At 38.9% G+C, this 22,807-nt stretch overlaps 1 protein-coding gene across 1 annotated transcript in view; it reads left to right on the forward strand.

Annotated features, from left to right (window-relative positions):
- The window catches only part of hcn4 (hyperpolarization activated cyclic nucleotide-gated potassium channel 4), a 78,967-nt gene that overhangs the window by 29,572 nt on the left and 26,588 nt on the right, over positions 1-22,807 (forward strand). Inside the window, exons 3-4 of the mRNA XM_059358685.1 lie at positions 9,704-9,865; positions 14,923-15,141. Of these exons, the coding sequence (XP_059214668.1) occupies positions 9,704-9,865; positions 14,923-15,141 (381 nt within the window). The remainder of the gene's footprint in view (positions 1-9,703; positions 9,866-14,922; positions 15,142-22,807) is intronic.

Genomic DNA, 22,807 nt, shown 5'->3' on the forward strand with positions numbered 1-22,807 from the left:
ATCAAACTACCAAATAAATACTTCAGAATACATACACATAGATCTGGCATTGTTTATCTCACTGTGACCAATGCTCTGCCCTTGTTGTTCATTCCTCAGCTCTATATTTAATGCTATAATGAGCCGACATTCTGGAGAAATACTTTTGTAAGCACCCCACATAGCAATACAGCCATGAGGTATTCTGGCTGACTTTTCGGAGCTAAATATCCAAATAAATCAGACAATGCTCGGGTAATATTGTTAATATAATAATTGAAAACAAAGACCAAACGTAAGTAAATAAATCAATGCAACTGACTAAAATAGCCTGAACTAAAACACTTGGAAAAGATTGTGCCTCACTGAAAACATTCACCAGTGTCAGAGGCTAACTGGCTAACTAGCTAACATTACATTTCCTTTTGAAGCCAATTATACAGTAAAGTACAATGTTTCTCTGTATTTTTTATGTTGTTTTAGCAATTATTTATATAATTACAAAAAAAAAGTTGTTATGGGAATCTGTCATTACCTTACAGCAAAATTTGGCTATTTGAGCTGACACGCACCCGAAACCCAATAACTACGGTCTTTCCCAAATTCAGAGCAAATTACCACCACCTACTGACATAACAAGGCCATTACATGACTAAGAAGCTGGTTGTGGTTGTCCTCTAAAGCTAAAATCATATTGTTATTTACACTGATGTCATACATGACCTCTCTGGAATGTAGCTGATGGAAATCTGTCATAGCGACGAAGCACTTGGGTATAATTTCATGTCCTTAAGAGAGTACTGTGAGCCTGAAGCTAAGACATGTTAGCACATAACTACACATTTTTAAAGTGTCCTTGAGTGTGATGCCTGACCCCAAAACTACCCCAGCGGGGCTTTCTAAAAAATAACAGAGCAAATTTTGGGTCGGGCCACATTCTTTTATGAATTGTAATTAAACATACTGCAGCTCAATTACGTTATCTGTTTTTAATATCTACGCTATAAATACATAACTATAAATACATAACTATAAATAACTTTTAGAAACTTTGCAGTTTTTTTACTGCACTTAAATTATACCAAAAGCTTTAATAACTAGTTACTATTAATACAAATTTAATCAACAAAGGGCTACATGGTGGTGTGTTGCTCACAACAAGATGGTCACTGGTTTGACTCCGGCCTGCAGCTCTTCTGTGTGGAGTTTGCATTTTCTCCCTGTGTTCTCCCCGGGTACTCCAGCTTCCTCCCATAGTCAAAAAACATGCACTTAGGTTGAATTGGTGACTCTATACAGTTTGATCGTTATATTTCTTTACTCGTGTAGAATTTGCAATGCAGAACTTGTATTTCTACACTTTGGTATTGGTACTTCTACTTAGGTAAAAGAAATCAACTTAAAAAATAAAAATACATATTGCACTCTATTGCATAATACATGCATTTATTATTATTTTTGTTGGTGTATTGTATTAATTACAGAGTAATCACTTCATTAGTAAATAGTTTAATTAATTCTTTTTATTATACATTTTCGAATGGAAATAAATGAAAATGCTGTATTATACACAGTTATTCTAGACAAACTCTGGATTTTGTGGTGTAACATTTACGTTGTCCAAACAGTAAAAGGCTTGTTGATGAAATTATGTAAAGTCTGTTGAACCAGTGAGTCTATAAGACTTGATAACATCCTCAGAATTTGAAAGGAACATTTCAGTAAGTAAAGTAATTTCTGAAACTACAGTCATTTCTCCACCTCTTCAAAAACGGAACCCTACTAACTCATCAGTGTCCTTTTGCATCACTGAAGCAATGCCCTGATCCCCCACCAGCTGATGAATCTCCATCTTCTATGTCCCTCTTTTTTTTTTAATCACAGCTGTCGTAAATTAGCTGATTGCTTCCATTTCCTCTCCAAACACTCCACATTAAGTTTCTTTTTACAACCGCCATGTTGGCAGAATGTTGTTTACAAACAAGGAGGTTTCGGTGGCCATGGCTCTACGCCAATGATAACACTGTCATGCTTAATGGCGTTCAACATGGTCTGCAGATATCCATCACACGCACGCACAGAGCAGTCTGCTGTTACGGCGTCTCCCCTGTCTCCCTCAGCTTCCTCTTGTCACTTTTCATCCGGATAAAAATAAGACTGTGACCGGATATTCTCCTCATTGCAGTTGTCTCCTGTTGACGAACCAGTGACTTGGATGAGATTAGTCATCCTGTTAAATCAGATTCAAGGCAGTGCACTAATGACTAAGCTCTGAGGGCTTCCTCCCATCGTGCCTGATGCCTACAACACAACCGTCTCGACTGGCCGACCCAGTAAACGTTGCTTTTAGCATGGATGGAGATGAATTTATGAGACAAGAGCTGAGACCTTTACTGAAGGGGGGAAGGGAGTTTAAAAGACAAAGAAGAATATATTGTATAGTAAGGTGTGAAGTCAAATGACTAAGTGTAAGGAGCTATGCCACGGCGCCTGTGTTTATTTATTTCAAGGTGGCAGGACGTCAATCTCTATTAATATTGGCATCGTGGATTGTTCAGATTTATGGCTTTGTCCCCCCCAAGTGTCTGCGTGCTGCAGTTTGGGAGAAACAAAGCGATACGTCAGTACAATGCTCAGGTGTTTTGATAGAAGTCAGCCACGTGGCTGCCCCGTGGGTCCAAAGAAAGAGTGAGGCGCCTTTCATTTTCCCCCCAGTAAATCTATACAAAAATATTTAAATAAGGTAAATCAACTAATCAGCCCCAAACTCAATGACCCATTACCTTGGCCAAGGACTGGTCTTTCAGAGATAAGGAAAGCATGAAGAATAGATTTAATGGACTATTATTGAATGCACAATGAGGCTTTCCAGCAACGGTGACAGGTCCTCAAAATTCTGAATGAGCCTTGTGTGATATCAATACTCACAGTGGATTTGCTTGAAAAACTATTACACAAAAAATGTGTAATCCTGTACAAACCCAATGGTGCATCTTGGTAGGGAGCAGAGTCAGAGTGGTTTTTGTGATCCGAGCCCTCCAGGCCTGTTTAGACAGATGATGGAAGGGTGTTCCCAGTGGTCCACTCCCAGGCCTACTTCTCATTCTCCACATGTGCTTCATCCACCATGACAGCATGCATGAGCATGACATTTTGGTCGAGGCATTTATAGTGAGAAATCTAACCCCTGCTCACAGACCTGCTCCCACAGTCTGCCATCATGTGGGGTGATTAAAAATAACACGGGAGACATGTGTGGATTGATTTAGCTGATATACTTCATTACTTATCATGGGGAAATCATGCCTCACTCAAAAACAGGAAGATGCAGCATGTGGCAATTAACACACTTTATAGCGTTAATACTGTATAATACACGCAGTGCAGTACTTTAAGCAAATTATTTAATATGACTATTCAAAGAGAAAATGCAGATGACATAAGATAGCCAACATATCCTATATATACCTCATTTTTGTATTTATTCGTGTATTTATAAGTTGAAATGTACATTAATAAGCATGAAACTAAAGCTCAGCAACAGTTCTATTTTTATGTTACATATGTGTTTTAAATGGATCAATAGGATTTTGCTAATTTGCAAATTTTTAATTCATATTTAAAACCTTGCACCTTATTAGTACAAGCAAATGATTATGAATCAATACACTACTGAGTGTGGCTGCTCAATCCTCAGAAAAACTCATTCATCTCTACAACTGACAATTTATTAGTCCATCACACAAAAGGAGCTGTCCTGTTCACCAATTTTGGATTGCACTACAACAATCTGTGATAAAATAAAAATATCCATGGAGTTGACAATTAAATAACTGCTACAGAAATTAAGCTTGTAACATTTAATTTACAGGGCTTGTTAAGATTTGTTGAAGTGGGGTTGTATGAGGTACTTATCCGAGAAACAGACAGGACATAGAAACGAGCAATGTACCGCTGAGGAATATTTTCACTGTTTCTACCTACCTTGACAAAAGCAATTATTATATCTATGAAGGTCTTTCGCTGCCTCGATTGGTTTGTTTGTGTAATTGTGTGACGTTGGTGAATCCTTACCATGCCTTAAAAACTTAAAACTTAAAACAACAACGGCACACAATAACACAAACAAACTTTATCAGTGAAAGACCATCAACTAATGTGTTCTACAAGGTAAAATTTCTATTTTTGTCAATGCAGTCTGGTTGTTTCAAGGAGTGTATTCTGTAGGTACATCTTCAGTTCTCCCTGCGTAAACTTATGTTGTGAAAATATTCTCAATATAGAGTACACTTAAATTGAGACAGAACTTTATTTTTTTTAAAATTAAAATCCATTTTGCTGTTGCTCCTGTCCTCAGCAGCATGCTGACCTCCACGTACTGTAGGTAGTACACTCACCCCACTACAAAAAAAAAATCTAATTAACCCTTTAATCATTACATGAATTATGCATAATCAAAAAATATAACCCAAGTACTTTATTAATAAGGGATATCACTTGGTGCATAAACTAAAAACCAATAGAGTTTGAGGTGGAGATTTGAGATAGACAGGACATGTGCTGAGGTTCAGTCAGCAAAATGGGGAAAAAAACAATATACGCTAAGTGAAGAACTTAGTTTTCTCTTATATGTCAGGACGCCATCATGCCCAAACATTCATCATCATTAGCAGCATGAGCAGCAAACACCAGATGCCTCGGTATAGTGCTACATCAAATGTGTCTGGGCAGCTACCATCAGCACCGTGGGACATATGCATCTATTCTCTCACCTGGATCACGCTCTTCTCACTCCATCTGTTTGAGATGACTCGGCAGCTGCCTTCACCCACGTTGTGCCTGTGCAGGCCTGATCGCCGGCTCACAAGGACACCGATTAGTTTATGACTCTCACATGTAACCCTGTTTTTGACCCTGTCATGTTTATCGGTCTTTATTTACTTGTTTTATTTGCCTGTGAAATGCTGTGGATATCTTTGATTTATCTCTTCCATTGACAGTATGGAAAAAGTCAGTCTGTGTTCAGTGCATACCTTTATTTTTGGTACCAGCAGCAGTATCAGTAGTATTAGTAATATGTGCGTAACTGCTATTTCATTACAGAAAACATTGGCATTGACTTACTATAGGTTACGTGATCTGACTCATGTTTTGATTTAAAAAAGCCAAGCAGATATTAGCATGGCTGCTCACTTGGAGAGGCCTAATGAGGGTAGTGAGAGTAACAGCAAGCTGTTGTGTTGCGTCTCTGTGCCCTCATCAATCAAAGCTCTCTTGTTTATGCTGATGCTAATACTGCCAGGCTCACTCTGTGTCCCTATCAATTAAAAGAAAGTGGTCAGTAATCCATCATCCTCCATGTAACATGCCATGTAATGGAATGCCATATATGCAAACAGTGTGTGATTTCACATTTGCGTGTTTGCTTTTATAAACTTTATGTCTGCATTTATATAGTCCAGTACATGTTAATTTACAGTACAGGCATACTGCTGTATATGGATTTTTATTTTTAAAGGTGAGGTAAAGGAGGAAGAGCTACAGAGACCGCCTTTCTTTGCCTCTGAATAATGATCCTTTAACAACCTTCTAAATGAATTGATCTCGGGAACAGTTTTTCGTAACTGGAAAGTCTGTTCCTGCTTGGCATGGGTGTATTTGAATTGATTACAGCTGTGAAGAGAGATAGGGGAATCACCCACCTCCAGTGACAGTACATTTTGGGTTACAAACCGGAGATTTGCATGGCATTACCCGTGACAGTTCTCATTGGGCTTTATTTTCCCCACAGTGGTTAAGTGCCAGAGGTCTTTTGAGGGCACATCTACAGTGGGAATGTAGCAGGAGTTATTGTTGAACAGTAATGAGTCGTTTAGGCTGCTCCACAATATACTGAAAGCAATGAATCCTGCTATAGAAATATCCTGGCACTGTAGAGAGTACAGTGGTATTCAGTATATTGACAGACTCAAGGACACAGACACAATGCAATGGGGCAGTGCAGGACACATTAAAGAGGAAACGCTGCAGGTGAATATGGTTATAACAGAACTATACACTTGAGTTCTTATATTAAGACATTTTTTTGTATTATACGTATTCTGAAATGTTATGTTTAAATACGGAAACGAGACATTTTCTTATTTAAAATGTGCTTATTTGCACATTAACATTTCCAGGTCAAAAATATGAACATTGGATAAATAGGGTTAAAAATTCCTATTTCATTTTGTCGACATTTAAGAGTCAAAGGTTTTTACATAGGGAAGTTTGGATATTTCTTTTTATTACTCCATAAATCAGAAAATACCATCAACAGCCAAAGATAAAATCCAGTTTTGCCCTGTTTTTTTAGGAATAAAATGTGATAGAAATCAGGCTATAAATGATATATGAACAAAGTGCCCTGTAAAAACCTTCAGAATACAGATAGGAATGAAACTGGAAAGTTTGGTGTATGTGTTACTAGAATTGAGATTATCTGGCTATGATTGTGAGTAAAAAAAATGCCTTTAAAGATTTGTATTGTAAAATTGAATATTTTGTAGGACAGGTAAATAGGGTAAAATAAAAAAATAACTAATATGTATCATCAAGAAAATCACCCTAATTGATTGCTCAAATTACACTGTTAAAAAAGTCTGTAGATTTTAAGGTTGAAAAACTATTAAACCATGACAGTAAAAGACCTTAAAAATGATAAATGGGTTAATTCAGTTTCAGTAACAATGAAACAAATATTTAATGGTAAAATCTTTATTTTTTTCCAGCATTTATAAAGTATTTTCTTGTCAATTATATGGCATAACAGCATTTCTTTTGACGGAAAAGTCTTTTTATTTTTTTATGGTAAAATATGGAATAAAATGGCAATCTTAAATGTGAAATCAACAGTGCTAATATTATTTTACCATAATATTAGAAAAAGTTGCACCGTATTTATTACAGTAAAGTTCTGGCAACCACAGCTGCCGTTTTTTTACCGTAAAAACAATAGGGTCTTTTTTTACAGTGTAGGACAATTACTTTTTGTCTCAAAAGTTTTCTCAAATGTTATGTTTAAATATGTAAATGAGGCATTATCTAATGTGAACTTTTGATGAATTTTAATCACATATGCGTGTCTTAAAAAAAAAAGTGTATTTTGTATAATTGCTTTCCACTAGTCTTAAAGAAGACATGGCCTAGAGGTTAGAGGATCGGGCTTGTCCTTGCATGGTTTGTTCACTAGTGTGTAAAGGATGGGACTCATTTACTGCTCGCTGTTTCAGCAGTGTGTATGTGTGCAAAAAAGAATCTTATGGAAGCAAAAAAATAATAATAATAATCTAAAATTGACCAGGACATAAAATGTATATACATATTTTTGCCTGTTAGTGTCTTGCCAAAATATGGATCATTCAATGCTTTATAAGAAGACTCATTCCTCAAAATGACCCAGTGCTATTGTGGAGAGTTTCTAAAACTCAAAGTAATAATTTAGTTTTTTTGGTTTTCTTTAGTTGCTAGAGGTACTCTATCAATAAAAAATAAAATCAATAAATGTGGGGGGCTCATAAGAGACATATAAGAAAAATAAAATGTTCAAAATTAATAGCGGGGGCCGAGATATCCTGACTTTTAGTTTTTACATGCTCCAAAAAAGCTTAATACTTAAAGCTTAAAACTTAATAGTCTTTCATTTGACCCTTTACTTAGTAAAATCTCATGTCTATCAAACTCCAAGTTCCCAGAATTTCTGCTCAAAATGTCTGCAAGGTGAGATTACCCTGATGACATCACTGTGACATCATCAGGGTTATTTTTCAGGGCATTAAAGTGTCCCCCCCTGCCCAGAGCCAAATAAATAATAGAAAGTCTTTTCACATGTCATGTAGAGCCGCAAATGAAAAGTAAAGAGTAGAGTACCCCTTTAATTAGGGAAAAACAAATCCATTTAGACATCACACATTTTATATCTCTCCCTTCCACCTAAATATCTTGCTTCTTTGTGCACCATGAGACATAGAGAGACAGCTTATTCTTCTACTTTGACTAAATGTGCAGCTTCTCTTGCAGAGAGCCTGAGGGTAAATGTAATATTACAATGGTAATTATACCAGAATCTCAAATGAGTCATTTAAAAATAATAATTTAAAGTTGAACAATACACTGTGCTCTTGTTTGCTTGATATCGTTGTCAGTCCATAATCTCCCAGGAATTGCTGTATTTAAATTCAAATCTTGCATAGCAAGTTGGTATGGATTTAAAAGCAGACTGTGTTTTATAAAGCTTCCTTTTCGTGTCTGAAAAATACGATTTCACAAAAGAAAAATATATCTGGCTCAAAGTAGGAAAAGGCAAGGGGGTACCTCATGATTTATTCATTCTCCACAGAGTGAATTTAACGCTTTAATGTCATGGAATGCCATTACGGCTCCAGCAGGAAATTTCACATCGCACAACATTGCATTAGATAACACAACTAACTTGTCTCTGCGTTTGATTAAAAAAATAAATAAACAAACAACAGCTGTGAACAAGTGTAGAAAATTAGGGGTTTTGGCAGGTTGAATGAGGAACGGTGCAGCTGAGCGAATGATTCAGCTTAGGTGATGTAAAAGGGCCTAAAGCTAAACATTTTGAATAAGAGCCCAAAGAAAGAAAGGGACAGACACTGAAAGAGTTTCAGTGTGTGTTTGTGTAGACAGATGCGTGAGTGGGGATGTCTCCATCCACTATGAGAGAGCCTGGCTCCCCTCCTCGCCCGGGCACATTTTCCCGGGCATACCTCTGGCTTCACGCTGGCCTGTTGACGGAGCTAAATTGATGTGATTTGATGGTGCAGCAGCACCCACACTGTCCCGGACAAACACCACACAGATCCCTGCCAGCCTCCTTCTTGACACGCACACAGAAAAAAACACACAGATGCGTACTCACATTTATATTCAATCAGATGGAAACAGACAAACATAAACAAGCCCAGTGCTTTAGCAACGAGGACTCAAACTTCTAGTGACAACTATGTTGCTTTCTTCATCTTCACCTTCTGTTAAAGTGAAGATGGAATATCCCCTCTCAGTTGCAAGCCCTTAAAAGGCGCTGAGTGGATTTTAATAAGGAGTGGAGCGGTTAGCAGTGCACACCGTGGTCTTCAATGGGATTAAGAGGCTTTGAATGGTTGAGGCCATTAAAATCTACACCAGCCCAGAAGTCCTGGAGCGCCTTATGAGTATATTTATCATTAGGATTAACAAACCCAGCCTGTGAACGCTCTCACCCCAGGAGCGCAGCCACCTCTACCATTGTAACATTATTGTGTTTGGCTGAGTGGCTGATGATAAGAGCGATTCAGCAGCAGGGGAGATAAAGCTCTAGTCCCAGTCTGCTGACCATTCCCAGCGGATTGCTCTCAGAACAGCAACATCTGCAGCCACCAGCTCATCTGTGTGCAGTGTAAAAAGCTATGGCTTCTACCAGCTAAGTACACTGTTATCTAATTCCTAAAGCACAAAGGCTGTGCATGACGTGAGCAAAGAGTAGAGCCAGAAGAGTCAATGAACTGCTTGTGGAGGAGGAAAATCTCCCTAGAGGTTGGTGTGTGTGTGTGTGTGTGTGTGTGTGTGTTTGTGTGTGTGTGTGTGTGTGAGAGAGAGAGAGAGATTTAGGGATTTGACCATCAGTGTGTTGAATCATCCTACCCTAACCTGTTTCCTGCTTCCTGCCTCTCCCACCCCTCAGATCTTCCACATGACCTATGACCTAGCCAGTGCCATGGTGAGGATCGTCAACCTGATCGGCATGATGCTGCTACTGTGTCACTGGGACGGATGCCTGCAGTTCCTGGTGCCCATGCTGCAGGACTTTCCTGCCGACTGCTGGGTGTCCAAAAATAAGATGGTGGTAAGTGCTTCTCCTGCACAAGTCCTCTTGCCTGTTGGAATCAGATTATGCCCTGTCTTATCTCATCCGTCAGCTTCAGTAATTACTGCACTAAAACCCTTTAGCATCCTGGGAAAGATTGCCTCGCATATCTGTCATTTTAAGCCCTAAATCAAATATATTTATCTGCTAGGTTTGCCCACATTTATTCAATTTGCTGATTATTTTTATTTATTTGAAGCTCCAGACATCTGTCCATATTGTGAAAGGAGAGAGACACTGAGGCTGTGCAGGGGACATTGATTGTCTAAGGAGGACAGAAGGCCCTTATTCAAAATTGGCTGGATATTGACAGTTTCCAGTGAGCACTCATGCTGCGCTTTAATTTTGCTGTATTGTTAAAACAGCTGCTGGAGTGGAGTCTCTGTTAAAGCTTCACTCATAATAGAGTTATCTTTTATTTGCTTACAGAGGCGGACTGTGTCACACCTGATGTGCGACTCTGAATCACCCGCAGCTGATGACTCTCGTGCTAAATGAGCATGTTATGAAAGAGTGTAGCTACAAGGGAATCTGAGGTATTGTCAGGTTTAGTGTCCGGGCCCTCAATAGGGATTGATCTGACATCAGTGAATGCTTCTCTTCTCAGTACAACAAACCAATAAATCAACATATATTTAACCCTGAAGGAATGCAGCTGAGGAGAGGTGTCTAACTGATGGCTTATCAATATATATGTCAATATGTGCCAATAGGTCAACGTTTGGGCTTTTGTGTCGTCAGGAACTCATTTCAGTAAAAGGTGTCCACATGAAGGAATAAAAGCTTCATGGATTGTTTATGTTTATTGACAACAGGCACGTCTTTCCTCTATCATTGTAGTGTTGTGGAAGCTACTTTGAAAGCAAAGCTTTGTAAGCTACACTGTGCATGTGATACACAATTAATGCAAAATATAATACAAAAAAGTCACATGCCAGCAAAAAAATACCACTCAATTCATTGCAAAAAGCGCCCACTTGTTCAGAAGTCATATAGTGCATTCAGAAAAGTATTAAGACCCCTTCACTTTTTTCACATTTTGTTATGTTGCAGCCTTTTGCTAAAATCGTTAAAACTATTTTTTCCCCTCATCCGTCTTCACTCAATTTTTTGCAGATTTATTTAAAAGGAAAAACTTACATATCCCATTGATGTAAGTATTTAGACCCTTTACTCAGCATTTTGTTAAAGCACCTTTGGCAGCGATTACAGCATCAAGTCTTCTGGAGTATGACGTGGCAAGCTTTGCACACCTGGAATTGGTGATACTTTCTGAATGCACTGTAGATAAAGCAAAAACAATTCCCCAGTATTCATTGAAAAATGCAGAAAATGTCCACTTTGGTTTTATGTACTTTGTAGAAACTAGAATCCAGGTTGCACCAAGCAGGATTACTCACTTTGACAGGTTACTTCTAAAATAGCATGCAACAACTTCTCTGAACATTTGTTGTAGTATTCGGTAGGTTTATCCATATTGACGCTGTAAGCAAAGAGCTACACGTGCCCTTTTACACATGCACTACACAAAGGTGAAAGGTCAATTGTATGGTGGTGGCTGCCTGACAGATACACAAAAAGAACACAGTCAAAGGGGCTGCAATCATATTAGAGAAGCAATGGTAAAAAAAAATAAAAAATAAAATAAAAACCCACAACATTATCCCTTTCCCTTTATGGTCCAAAATAAGTTATAGTTTCAGTGGTTGAATACACAAAAAATACCCAACAAATTTAACTACTTGAATCACTATCCAAATATGAATCTAGCTGAACTACTAGCTTGTTTAATAACATGTACAACCTAGATTCAAGAAAAGTTATCTCATTGTCTAAAACGTGAATAATACAGTGTGTTCCTTTGCCAACCATTTGTGACATATATTCAATGAAAATATGTACAAAGCTTTTAAAAAAACAAACACATTTTGTGTTATTTTCATTGGATTGTAACAGGCTAAAATGACTTTTTCAAGGCATTTAATAATTCAAGTCACTGATACAAGACGACATGTATTAACAGAGAGATGACAGACTAAACTGCAACAAAACAACAAATTCAAGGAAGCCAACTTTACATAAACCAGCTTCCAGTCAGCTGTATGTTCAGCTCTGCGTGCCAGAACGGATGTCACATGAGTAGTTCCATCGCTCAAGGTATGATGCATTTGGTTCATCATGCCTCACTGCCTCCCTGACATGCTCACTTGTTATATTTAATCATAAGAAACGACAGATGTTGCAAACCACTGTCCCTTGAGATGTTTCACACATTAGCTAATTTTAGCTTGTTTTCCCTACCTGTCTGTGCAGAGACACACACACTCAGGTGAGGTGGACCTGCTCAGGGACAGCGTCAATACTGGGCATCAAACCAGCAGCCTCTCTGACCCTCTTTTATGGATTAAAACAAAACATATACTTCTATGTTTAATATGGTGGTATCCAAACTGAGACAGTTTCCTTTTCCATTTTTTTTCTTTTTCCTTCACCACCATAAAAGATGCATTTTACTACTAGTTCAATATGCATAAAGGCAAGGTGCCATGGGATTATTTTAAGTTACATAAGGCTGAGCTGTCAGGCATCATAACGTAAACTGTGTCTCATCATTAAGGTACAGCAAATCCAATTTTAATCCATACTGTAGTATGAATTAAGATTTAATTTGCTGTCTTTTTCTGCAGCTGTGAAAACAGGGATACGTTTGCTTAATCTCTTTGTTTTATTCTAAAAAGCATATGGTGTTTGAACCTTAAAGTACATATAAGCCTGTCATAATATTTACAATATTGACTTATCGAGCTCAGCAAAGCATATTAAGGTCATGTCAATATATCTTAACCAGATGTGTTTACATAAAAATGTCACCAACACAAAGAACAAGGTTTAGCAACCATTATGCCTTTTTTCACAGCACCTAAACCAAATGATGAATGAACAGAAAAAATTAAGCTTAAGATTTAATAGGAGGAGACTTATGTAATTCCACCACACACACAATTTATTTCTCTTTGAAAGGGTGCATTTGCATTATTATGCTATTATATTATTATTATATCAGTGCCTTTACAGTAATAGTAATACAATTCATCACAATTATTTCTGTAACAATGTATCATCCAACAAATTGAGTACATTACAGATTCAGAAATAAAACTGTATGATACACAAAGCCACAACAAAAAAGGATAAATTCATCTTCTCATTTTTTTACATTTTCAGTTAAATGTTTCCTCAACTATTCGACCAAAATACATATTTTTCCTCTTATCTGTAGTTATATTTGTTCATTTAGATTGCTGCTGAGTGTTGGATATATCTGTTGTAGGGATGCCTGCCTTATTCTTAATACACAGTCACTCATAAAGATGGAATTATATATCTTTTTCCTCTTTCCATGAAATGATTGTGGCAATGCGATTTATTCTTGCCAGATAAAGTGTATATCTTCTCAAAACTTTATTAATCAATCTCTTCCAAACACATCACAATGAAAATGAAACCACAGTTAACAGAGGATTGTGTCTGAAAACACAATTATTCAAACTATATGGACGACTGTGTATATTAGAACTAGAAGGCACCAAAAAATACTTCTGACAAACTTAACAGAAATGTCTCTTATCCAGAAATCATGACCTGCTTACTCATGATAATCAACACACCTTGTGAGCAGTTTTCTTGAAAATGTATTTTTGTTTTTTGGCACTTTCAGCACTACAAGCAAAATGCAATATTATGTAGTCAAAAAATAATGTGATTATTAAGAAGCACTGCAGGTAAGAGGAAAAATATGTATATTTGATTTTGGGGTGACTGTCCCTTTAATCACTAAAACCTAATATTCCAGTCTTCCATTTCTTAAATGTTTTAAAACCTCAGTCTCAGCTACCCTGGAATATGGGTTCACTTGCCGTATGCCTTGTCAAAAGAAGATTTCATGCTGTCCTGACTAAATTATATTTAGGCGTTTTCTACTCCTCATGTTGTTGCAGCTCAGAGCCAGATTTCAAAAACTTCCACAGAGGTTACACTGGCTGCTTCCTCACATTTCTGCACCCACAAACAGCCTTTTGCATGTAGGAGTGCCCTGACATGTGAGGAGGAGCAATCATAATGTACTTAGCTTAAAATCCCGTGTGAGGGATGTAGCCTCTCATTAACATCAAAATAGAGTTTGTTTTGTTTCACACAGTAAACACTGTCTAATTAATTGCATTACGTAGAAGAATGGCTCTCACTGTGACAGAATAACAAATATATCTTTCTGAATTAATTCAAGCCCCGAGGGCAGGCACCTCTGATGGAAAGCTCCTCATGTTTTGCTCACATTACCTGCTAGACAAAGAGTTTGTATTGACTCAGTAACGCTTGGTTTGGCTCTGATTAGAATCATTAGGAGACATTTTTTGTCTTCTTTTACAGTAGCTGTCCCATTATCTTGCTGGGTCATCGCTCCTTACCTTTTCAGGAGGGCACTAATAAAATTGCTATCTCTCACGGCTTTTCCGCGGTGGAAATGAGTTTGAAAGCAATTTGGACATGTCACCCCCAGGAGAGAGTTGATATTGATTTGCCATGAACTACCACCGGGATCTAAGGAAAAGGGGCAATTTATCTACAAATGAGAAAACTCACAGAGAAATCACATTTTTCTAAATAGCTGACCTACTTTCTGTCATGCAAGCCTCTAGTGTCTAACGCTCCATCCGCCCATTCTCAGGGCTCTGTTTTAGGCTCTTGCCCAAATGTCTGCTTGCTCCAAGCGTTTGCATATTAAAAAGTATGTTTTACCCTGCCAGCTGCTCATATTGAACCATGGCAATCTGAAGTGGACGTCTGCCATTATTTTTGTCTTAAGTAATTGGATGTTTGCGTGTTTGTGTGTGAGCTGTCAGGATCCTCGTTGACCTTTTAATGTGCCATCAACACCCCTATGAGAGAAAGAGAGAGTGAGAGAGTAAGCAAGATAGTAAGATAAAGTGTTCCAATGTACTCACCCTAACTCACCCCATCTCCTCTGTTTCATCCAGAATGACACATGGGGACAGCAGTACTCCTACGCACTTTTCAAAGCTATGAGCCACATGCTGTGTATTGGGTATGGCATGTACCCCCCGGTGGGCATGACGGACGTGTGGCTGACCATCCTCAGCATGATTGTGGGCGCAACCTGCTACGCCATGTTCGTGGGCCACGCCACTGCCCTAATCCAATCCCTGGACTCATCTCGACGGCAATACCAGGAGAAGGTGAGTCAAGATGACGTGCTGCGGACAGCTGCGTGGCCTTGATTTATTTGAAGAGAGGACAGTGGCGGTAGGGCAGGATGCTGGCTCGCCCTCAGCTTGAAGCTTGGGTTTATTTTTTGTTTAATGCAGCAGTTTACCCCAAAAATGAAATCCTGTGATGTTTGTGCAGCCATTAAACACATACTGACATCTAGGTGTTGCAGTTCCATCGTAACTATTCCACAAAGGGAACACAACCATCATCAGATTCAAAGTTAACACCGTGGAACCCTCCTTAGACAAATTTTAGCAACTGCAATGTGAACTCCAATATCAAAACATAGTAGATGAAAAAACATGAAACAATACAGCTCCCATAATGCTTTGGGAGATATCAAGAAGTGTAATATGTTATGTTGTCGATTAATTAATTTGGCTCCTTTTTAGCCAATATTTGTTTACATTAAACAGCTAATTTGGCCTCCCTTTAATGGTGCCAATTTGCCAAAAAGTTTTTGTAGAAAGCTTGAAAACCATAGTAATTCCTGGGTAAGTTCTGGGAAAATATAATGCCATGTTTCCACTGCATGGTACAGCTCTGCTCAAAACAGTTTGTTTGGTACCTTTACTTCCCCCCTCAGTGTAGGGGGATCTCCATAGCGTTGTGGGTTGATGTAATTTTTACAGTGACACTTGGTCCATTGTACTGTGTAGTGTGTGTGGTGTAATTCTGCACACTTCCATTTGAAAAAAGAAAATCCTGGTTGAGGAAATTAAACCAAATGTGTTGCAATTGATGGTAGCTTGACTTTTTAAAAATGGCGCATTTGTGCCGGATCCATCACTAGTGACAATTCTTTGACCAATCAATGGTCTGCAGTGTTTAAACTTCACCTTCTACTGTAGGATCAGCTCAGCTCACTTGGAACTTCAGTTGGTGCCAAAGAAAGTACCAGATACTATAAACAATATTTACTCATGGAAAACAAGAAAAAAGCAAGTCCACTTGAGGAGATCCATGCTGCACCATGCTGTAGAAATGTTGCATAAGACACACTTAATCTCAAAATGTATATCATGTCTGAGTGTTGAAATTTGTCTGATTTATGAGAAATGAGAGAGAATTTTAACACAAATTGCAGCAAACGGGTGCAAAGGGTTTCACCTTTATTGCCTTTCTCCTCACACATTACATTGTCATTTTATCACATCACATCCTTCACTCTTTGGAGGAAGAATTTGGAGACAAATGGTTTTCTTTGGACAGCAACAAACAGAATAGCAATACTGCTACATATTGGACAAAGTGTTCACTTCTTCTTAGCTCCTGCAAACCAGTTTTTTTTAGTTTTTTTTTAATCTTTGGCTGGACATTGTTTTGCGGTGGAACCGTCCACAAAGAGACAGAAACCCACAGCCTCTCCAGTTGAGGGAAAGGAAACCCCTGACAGCTGGCTGTGAAGGCCGAACCGTGTTCCACAGTGCCATGCCCTCTGTGGGCCCAGCGTGGGCGATAATGAGCTGTGCTGCGAGGCTGCCACATTGCCCACCGTCTGTGGCGAGGAGGAGACGGGAGAGGATGACCTCCGGGGAATAGAGGCAAAGGCTCCAGAGACCCCACCCAACCCAAAGAGGGAGAGTGGGAGTAAAGAGAGCAGAGAAAGAAAAAAAAAAAGGCAGACAGACGAGCAGAGGAGCAGATTAGCTGACGTAATGGGTGTGTGTTGCTACATCTTCAAAAGGAGAGAAAAAAGAGCACTGGATAAATTAACACCTCACTAATCTTGGGTTGAGTAACAAAGAATTCTCCACCAGATTCTCACCAGCTAAAAAATCCATCCAAAAAGTAAAACCTTGGACTCGGTGCACGACTAATGCTGCTGTTCTGAGTAGCTGTTTAATGAAAGGGGGGCAAGCCATCTCCCAGCTCAGCACCCTCCACTCGTCTGCTGCTCTGCTTTAGAGATGCCTCGCTGCCAAGTAGACTGAACAGCTGGCCTGTCTCAGCACCAGTCAGCATGTGGTACTAAAGCCATTTGCTGCCGTTTCTGGGATCGCCCCCTAAGGCGCCTTAAGAATCCCCCAGCCAGCTAAAAAGGCTCCCCTGTGCTCCCACAGCTTCCCACGGTGCCTGCCTGCAGAAAGGTTATTACTGCAGACTGCAATTAATTTTTAAGAGTGCAAATTCTCTCATTTATCTTCCCACATGCCTCAATGATAAGGCACTCTCTGGGTGCACTGTCACTGCATGCTCATCTGGCTGTGGGAGCCAGATAGCAGTCTTTTCTACTACACTGTACTATATCCACTCCTTCTCCCCGCTTATCAGGGTTAGTTCCTTCAAAGACATAAACCTTTTTGTCACTGGCCCTCGCATCAGTCGTGTGACAATGGAATCTGCTTCCCGGAGATTTCACTCAGCTTTTTTCAGAGTAAGACTAATGCCATAATCCACGCACTCAAGAAGTGGACAATCCATTGGTCAATCCCTACGGTTTTGAGAATACAGGTTGCTGTTTTCAGATGGCCAATGGGCCGCTATGACAGGGACAGCTGTTCCTGTCTGCTGGGACTCAGCCTGGGGGGAAATCTGCTAACTGAGCCACCACCAACACAGCAGCCATTATACACAACTTATTATACACACCTGTCTGTTAGACTGAGTGATTCTGTGCACACTCAGTTAAACTAATGTGTGGTGGCTTTTTGTATCATCTCCAAGAGCCGCATCTCTTAAAGGGACAATTAAAAATAATCAAAAGTACATATTTGTTCTCTTACCTATAGTGATATTTAGCAAGCTAGATGTTTTTGTTGTCGGTTGTCATTTGCTGTTGAGATGTCTGGAACTATATGGCACTGGGAGGAAAATAAAATGAAAATTGAAAAGCTCGACCGCAATGTCTCTTTCATGAAATCGTGACCCGGCTACTTTAAGTAATTTTCTTTCAACCGAAGGACACCTGCTTATTGATCGAGGCTCATGATCGTGAGATGTAAACATTTTTGGTGTCAGCTGAGCTATAACTTTATCTCAACGGTGCTAGGTGAGCTATGAACTAATCCGTAAAACTTCCGGTGGAAAGAAAATAGTTCCTTCTTGAATAACCAGGTCATGATTTCAGGAATTCGACATTGCTGCTGAGTTTTTATATGTATTTGTTTGGCACCAAAAGTACCATCTAATACTATTAGATTTAACATTCTCCAACTCTCAGCAGCTAAAACCCAGAACAATCTAGAGTGATAAATAGCATGACAAGTAAAAAATATGTACTTTTGATTCAGGAGTGAACTTGATCTTAAAAGCAACTGGCTAAGATTTGATGGAAAGGCATTTGTATTTTACATTACAGTGATTAATGTGAGGGTGGTAATATGACAGACATTATGTAAATATAATATGTCATGATAATTGCACAGCAGAATATAACAGGCATACGTCTTTCAAAGTAAGAGGGATATGGCACACATTGGGTAAAAATGAATAAAGGCACTCTATATTAAAAAGGCCAGTGCTTTGAAATTTCAATTAGAAACGATGTTCAAAGAAAAGTATGTTTCTCTTTAGATATTTGCATAATGTACGGCGGACACTTTAAATAATCGTATATGCGTTTATATTAATCTGTGCTCGCCTGTAAGGGCACTTTTATGAGTGCTATTGAACTCACCAACTCAGTCTCAGAGTGGGTACTCCAAGTACAAGGACACTGAGAAGCTTTAATTCTCATCAAAACCAGTTTATATTTGTAATGCATTATATTAAACAGGAAAGCACAGAGAGGTTGATTAGTGTTTTCAGAGAAAATTAAGAGGGAAAACTATCTTTTAACTATCAAACAAAAGCCCACCTCAAGCTCTGCCACAAAATATATTTTTCATCTTAGTCTCACTGCCTTTGTTTTTCCCTCAGCAGCATCACAGTATTCAGAGACGCTTTTAATACTTAATTTGGCGTGCTGACTCAACACATGCATAGCTGATGTTGCAGATTACAGACCATGAAATATGAAGAATTAGACATTTTGACTCATTAGTAAATGCTAGAAGAGCCACCAGTCTCTTTTCTGTTGGCACGCTGAAATGGATCTCCGTAGTTTGCAGCTTGGAGTTTTTGTGTTCTGAAGCCAAATATGCCCATGTTGATATTCCAAAGACACTGTCAGCAACACTACAAAACTGCATCATTTGCATACAACACCAGTCTGTGAAGTAGCATGGATTGTGACTTACTTATCTGCGATGTAGACGCTATGCAGCACCATAAACCACTGCCATATACATTTTGATAGTAGTTCTAATTATGCAACTATTACATTTTTTTAAATTTGAATAAAATGAACAGGAGCTGCCATCGAGCTGTATTACAGTTGCGTGGCATTTGACAAGAGTTGAATCCCAATGGGAAAAAACACGAATTCACTCGGACTCCTGTCACAGTGCTGCAGATGTTACATACTGACTACTGTTTAGTTCATCAAAGAACACAAAAAGCGGATCAGTGTTGAGCTGTGCAGCATCATAGGCACACTTAAATGCCCCATGCTGGTTTGGCCGTAACACAAGCTCTGTGTTCGTCCACTGCAAATGAGCTGTAAAAAAGTAGAGCACGGATCTCTTGTACACACAGCTGTACGGCCCAAGATGTGAGGCCATCTGTCCAGCTGGTATGCAGAGGTGACGTCCAGGTAACGATTACATTTAGATGGGAAACAAATGAGTGAAACCCCTCTGGGCGACTATGATGAAGGAAATCAGTCTATAAAGGAATCACAGAAAAGTACAGACGGAAAATATGAAACGAGGGAGAGAGGGGAAAAAAAGCTCTACCCTCAAAGATGGTGAAAATTATCATCAGAAAGCCTGGGTATAATCTTTTCTGAATAGAATTCTATTACAATGTGGCACCATGTGATAAATGCCCGGGCTGTCAGAAGCTAGCAAGCAGACTTAAATGAGCTCTTAAATAGGAATCAGGCAGCCTGTTAACTGTTACACAAAGTAAAGAGCCCAACAATCACACTAAATACCAGGGGCTGAAGAGTGGCTCCCACTGAGATGAAAAACAGCTTTATTAGATTCATTTTCAATCTGCTAAAAATATATGCCCATCTTTTGCTGTGTGTAAACAGAGCCTGTGGGTGCAGAATATTAAAGCGTGTGCATTTTCTACCTGTTTACAACTCAATTTGTTGCAGATGTATCTGACTGCTTTGGTTAGGTTGAGTCCATATTAGATCTGAATGGAAAAGAAACAGGTTGAAGCTGGACATGGTGTTAGCTTTCCCTAAGCGCTCCCTTTTCTGCTAAGTGATTTAGCTATGTGCCAGAGGTGCAGAGGGTTACTTACTGAGCGCTCTAATCATGGGATTTAAGTTACATTTTATGTATTGATACATAGTGTGGTATCTTTATTTGAGGTCTCTTCTCCCTGCTAGTTGAAGTTCAACTGTGGGCTTTTTTTCCATTATTGATTATTCTGTCAACTATTTCTGAAATTAGAAGATCAATTTTTAATCTCAAAAATGGGCAGTTAGTGAAAAATGTACCAATATTGATTGGCAAAACACAATTTAACCCAAACTGTTTATTGCTTTGGCTATCTAAGACTAAAATATAAGACTTACGTGATTTGCTTTTTCTTTTTCTGTTTTTTTCTTTTACATCAGTAACTGTACATATCAACTGCAAATTTAAACACTGTAACTGTATCTACAGGTGTATGTCTTTACACTCTGTGTCTTTGCACTTTACACTCATAAGGACTTGCAAATGGAATGCCAATACTGCTTGACATACAAGCACAATTTTTTTTTTTCCCCGGAATGAGGTTGATATTTCTACACATGATATACAACAGACAAAGTGCTGCTCTGGGGCGTAGGCTCTTGTAGTTGGTCCTTTACCACAAATCTATTCAAACCTTTTATTGAACATCTATTACAAATGTTGCAACCTTGCATCCCTGCAGAAGTTCTGAAATATTCAGAGGCGAGTAATTCACATTTTCATATGTTTATTTGTCACACATATGGTGTGTAAAGGCCATTAATCCTGTAGAATTACACTGTATGACAGAATAGTACAGCGCTGTATTATTTATGTTTTTAATATTTTAGTGTAATGAAGACTCCTGTAGTATAATAATTCCCGAGTAATTGTATTATTCAATGATCTGTTGGGGTCTCTCATCCCCACATTAAACCCCTGAATTACTCAGAAAGCAATTCTCTCCACCACAGTCTTAAACAGTGCGAGTTAGAATGGGTTAATCATCTGCTAAATTCCCTCAAGGATTCCTCCCTCTTGTCTCAGGCATGTTGAGAATCATTATCACACAAAAAAAAAACGAATACGTCTCTCCAGATTGGGGGCACAAGATGGCTGCACATGTGACTGTGCATACAGGATATGCCTGCCACTCCGGCTCTCTGTAAGCCTCAGCTTATCTCTCACTATGGCCCTCTCCACTGGAAATGTACACAGAGATGGGGATGGGGACAACAAACAAAAGAGATAATCTTGTTCATTTGTAGGTGACTTGTGATCCATGTTGTCTCACTTACTTTATTGAAGCTCTCTGATCCTTTCAGGTTTTTAATAGTATATTCTAAACATTATGCAGCATGGGATAACAGCGTGAGTGCGGTTCTGTTTGTTGTTGGTAGTTAGTGATGAAATCAGGGATGCCCAGGAGGGACTGAAATATAAGTAGCGTGTTCTGGCATGCCAGTCCCAAATGGCTTTAGAAGGAAATGGCAATGGGGTGCTGCAGCCCCTCCCCTATATGTCTCTAATTAACACATGGCAATTAAATATGGCTCTTTGGGGAACAGTTAATAAGAGGCCCAAAGCTGATTATTTGTGGGTGAAGAGGCTCTAGAGATATTTTGTTCCCCCAATCAAAACCTTTGGAAATACAGTCATCAGAGGAGAACTACATTTGCACTTATAGATTTGTCCCTTTCTTTCTAACAGGCAGAGAAATGGATTATTGCTGTTAGGGAATTAGTAAAACATGCAGTTTTAGTTCTTTCCTCAGGCATGTCTGTGTTGATTGATTCAGATGTGAAGGTCTTAAAAAAAACAGCAATAAAAAAACAAAGTCACAATTTCCACATACGATCAACCCAAGGACAGAGCTGTCAACATGTTGAGGAGCTTAAGTCTGATTCTGCCTTACAGTAAGAGCCGTTCTCATTAGTCTGGACCTGACTGATGGCATTAATTTAAACGCTGCTGCATTTCCCTTTCCCTCCTTGCCGAGTAAAGCGCTTTTATCCAAAGCGACACTACGCTCATTCACCCATTCACCACCAACCTTCCGGTTACTGAACGAAAGCTCTACCAACTGAGCCACAGCCGCCGAGGTAATAAAATAGTCTAACCAAAACTAAATCAAAATTTACAATATATTATTTATTACGGTAAATTGATGCAGCATCTGCAGTGTTCGTGTCAAGATTGTCATTCTGACAGACATAAAGCTTCATCATGCAACATGATGTTTGTAAAGAGCAAGGGAGTTTCGTCGCTTCAGATAGTGACTGATAATCAATCACAATATCTTAAATGACTATAACACTACACTTAATTTTCATTACATGATACTTACTCAGCAACTACGACTGACGACTGTATGGCTCTGCTCCATAGACTCATGCAATCGGTTCATTTTTTGTTT

This window comes from Centropristis striata, chromosome 2 (genome assembly GCF_030273125.1).
Source record: "Centropristis striata isolate RG_2023a ecotype Rhode Island chromosome 2, C.striata_1.0, whole genome shotgun sequence".
NCBI lineage: Eukaryota > Metazoa > Chordata > Actinopteri > Perciformes > Serranidae > Centropristis > Centropristis striata.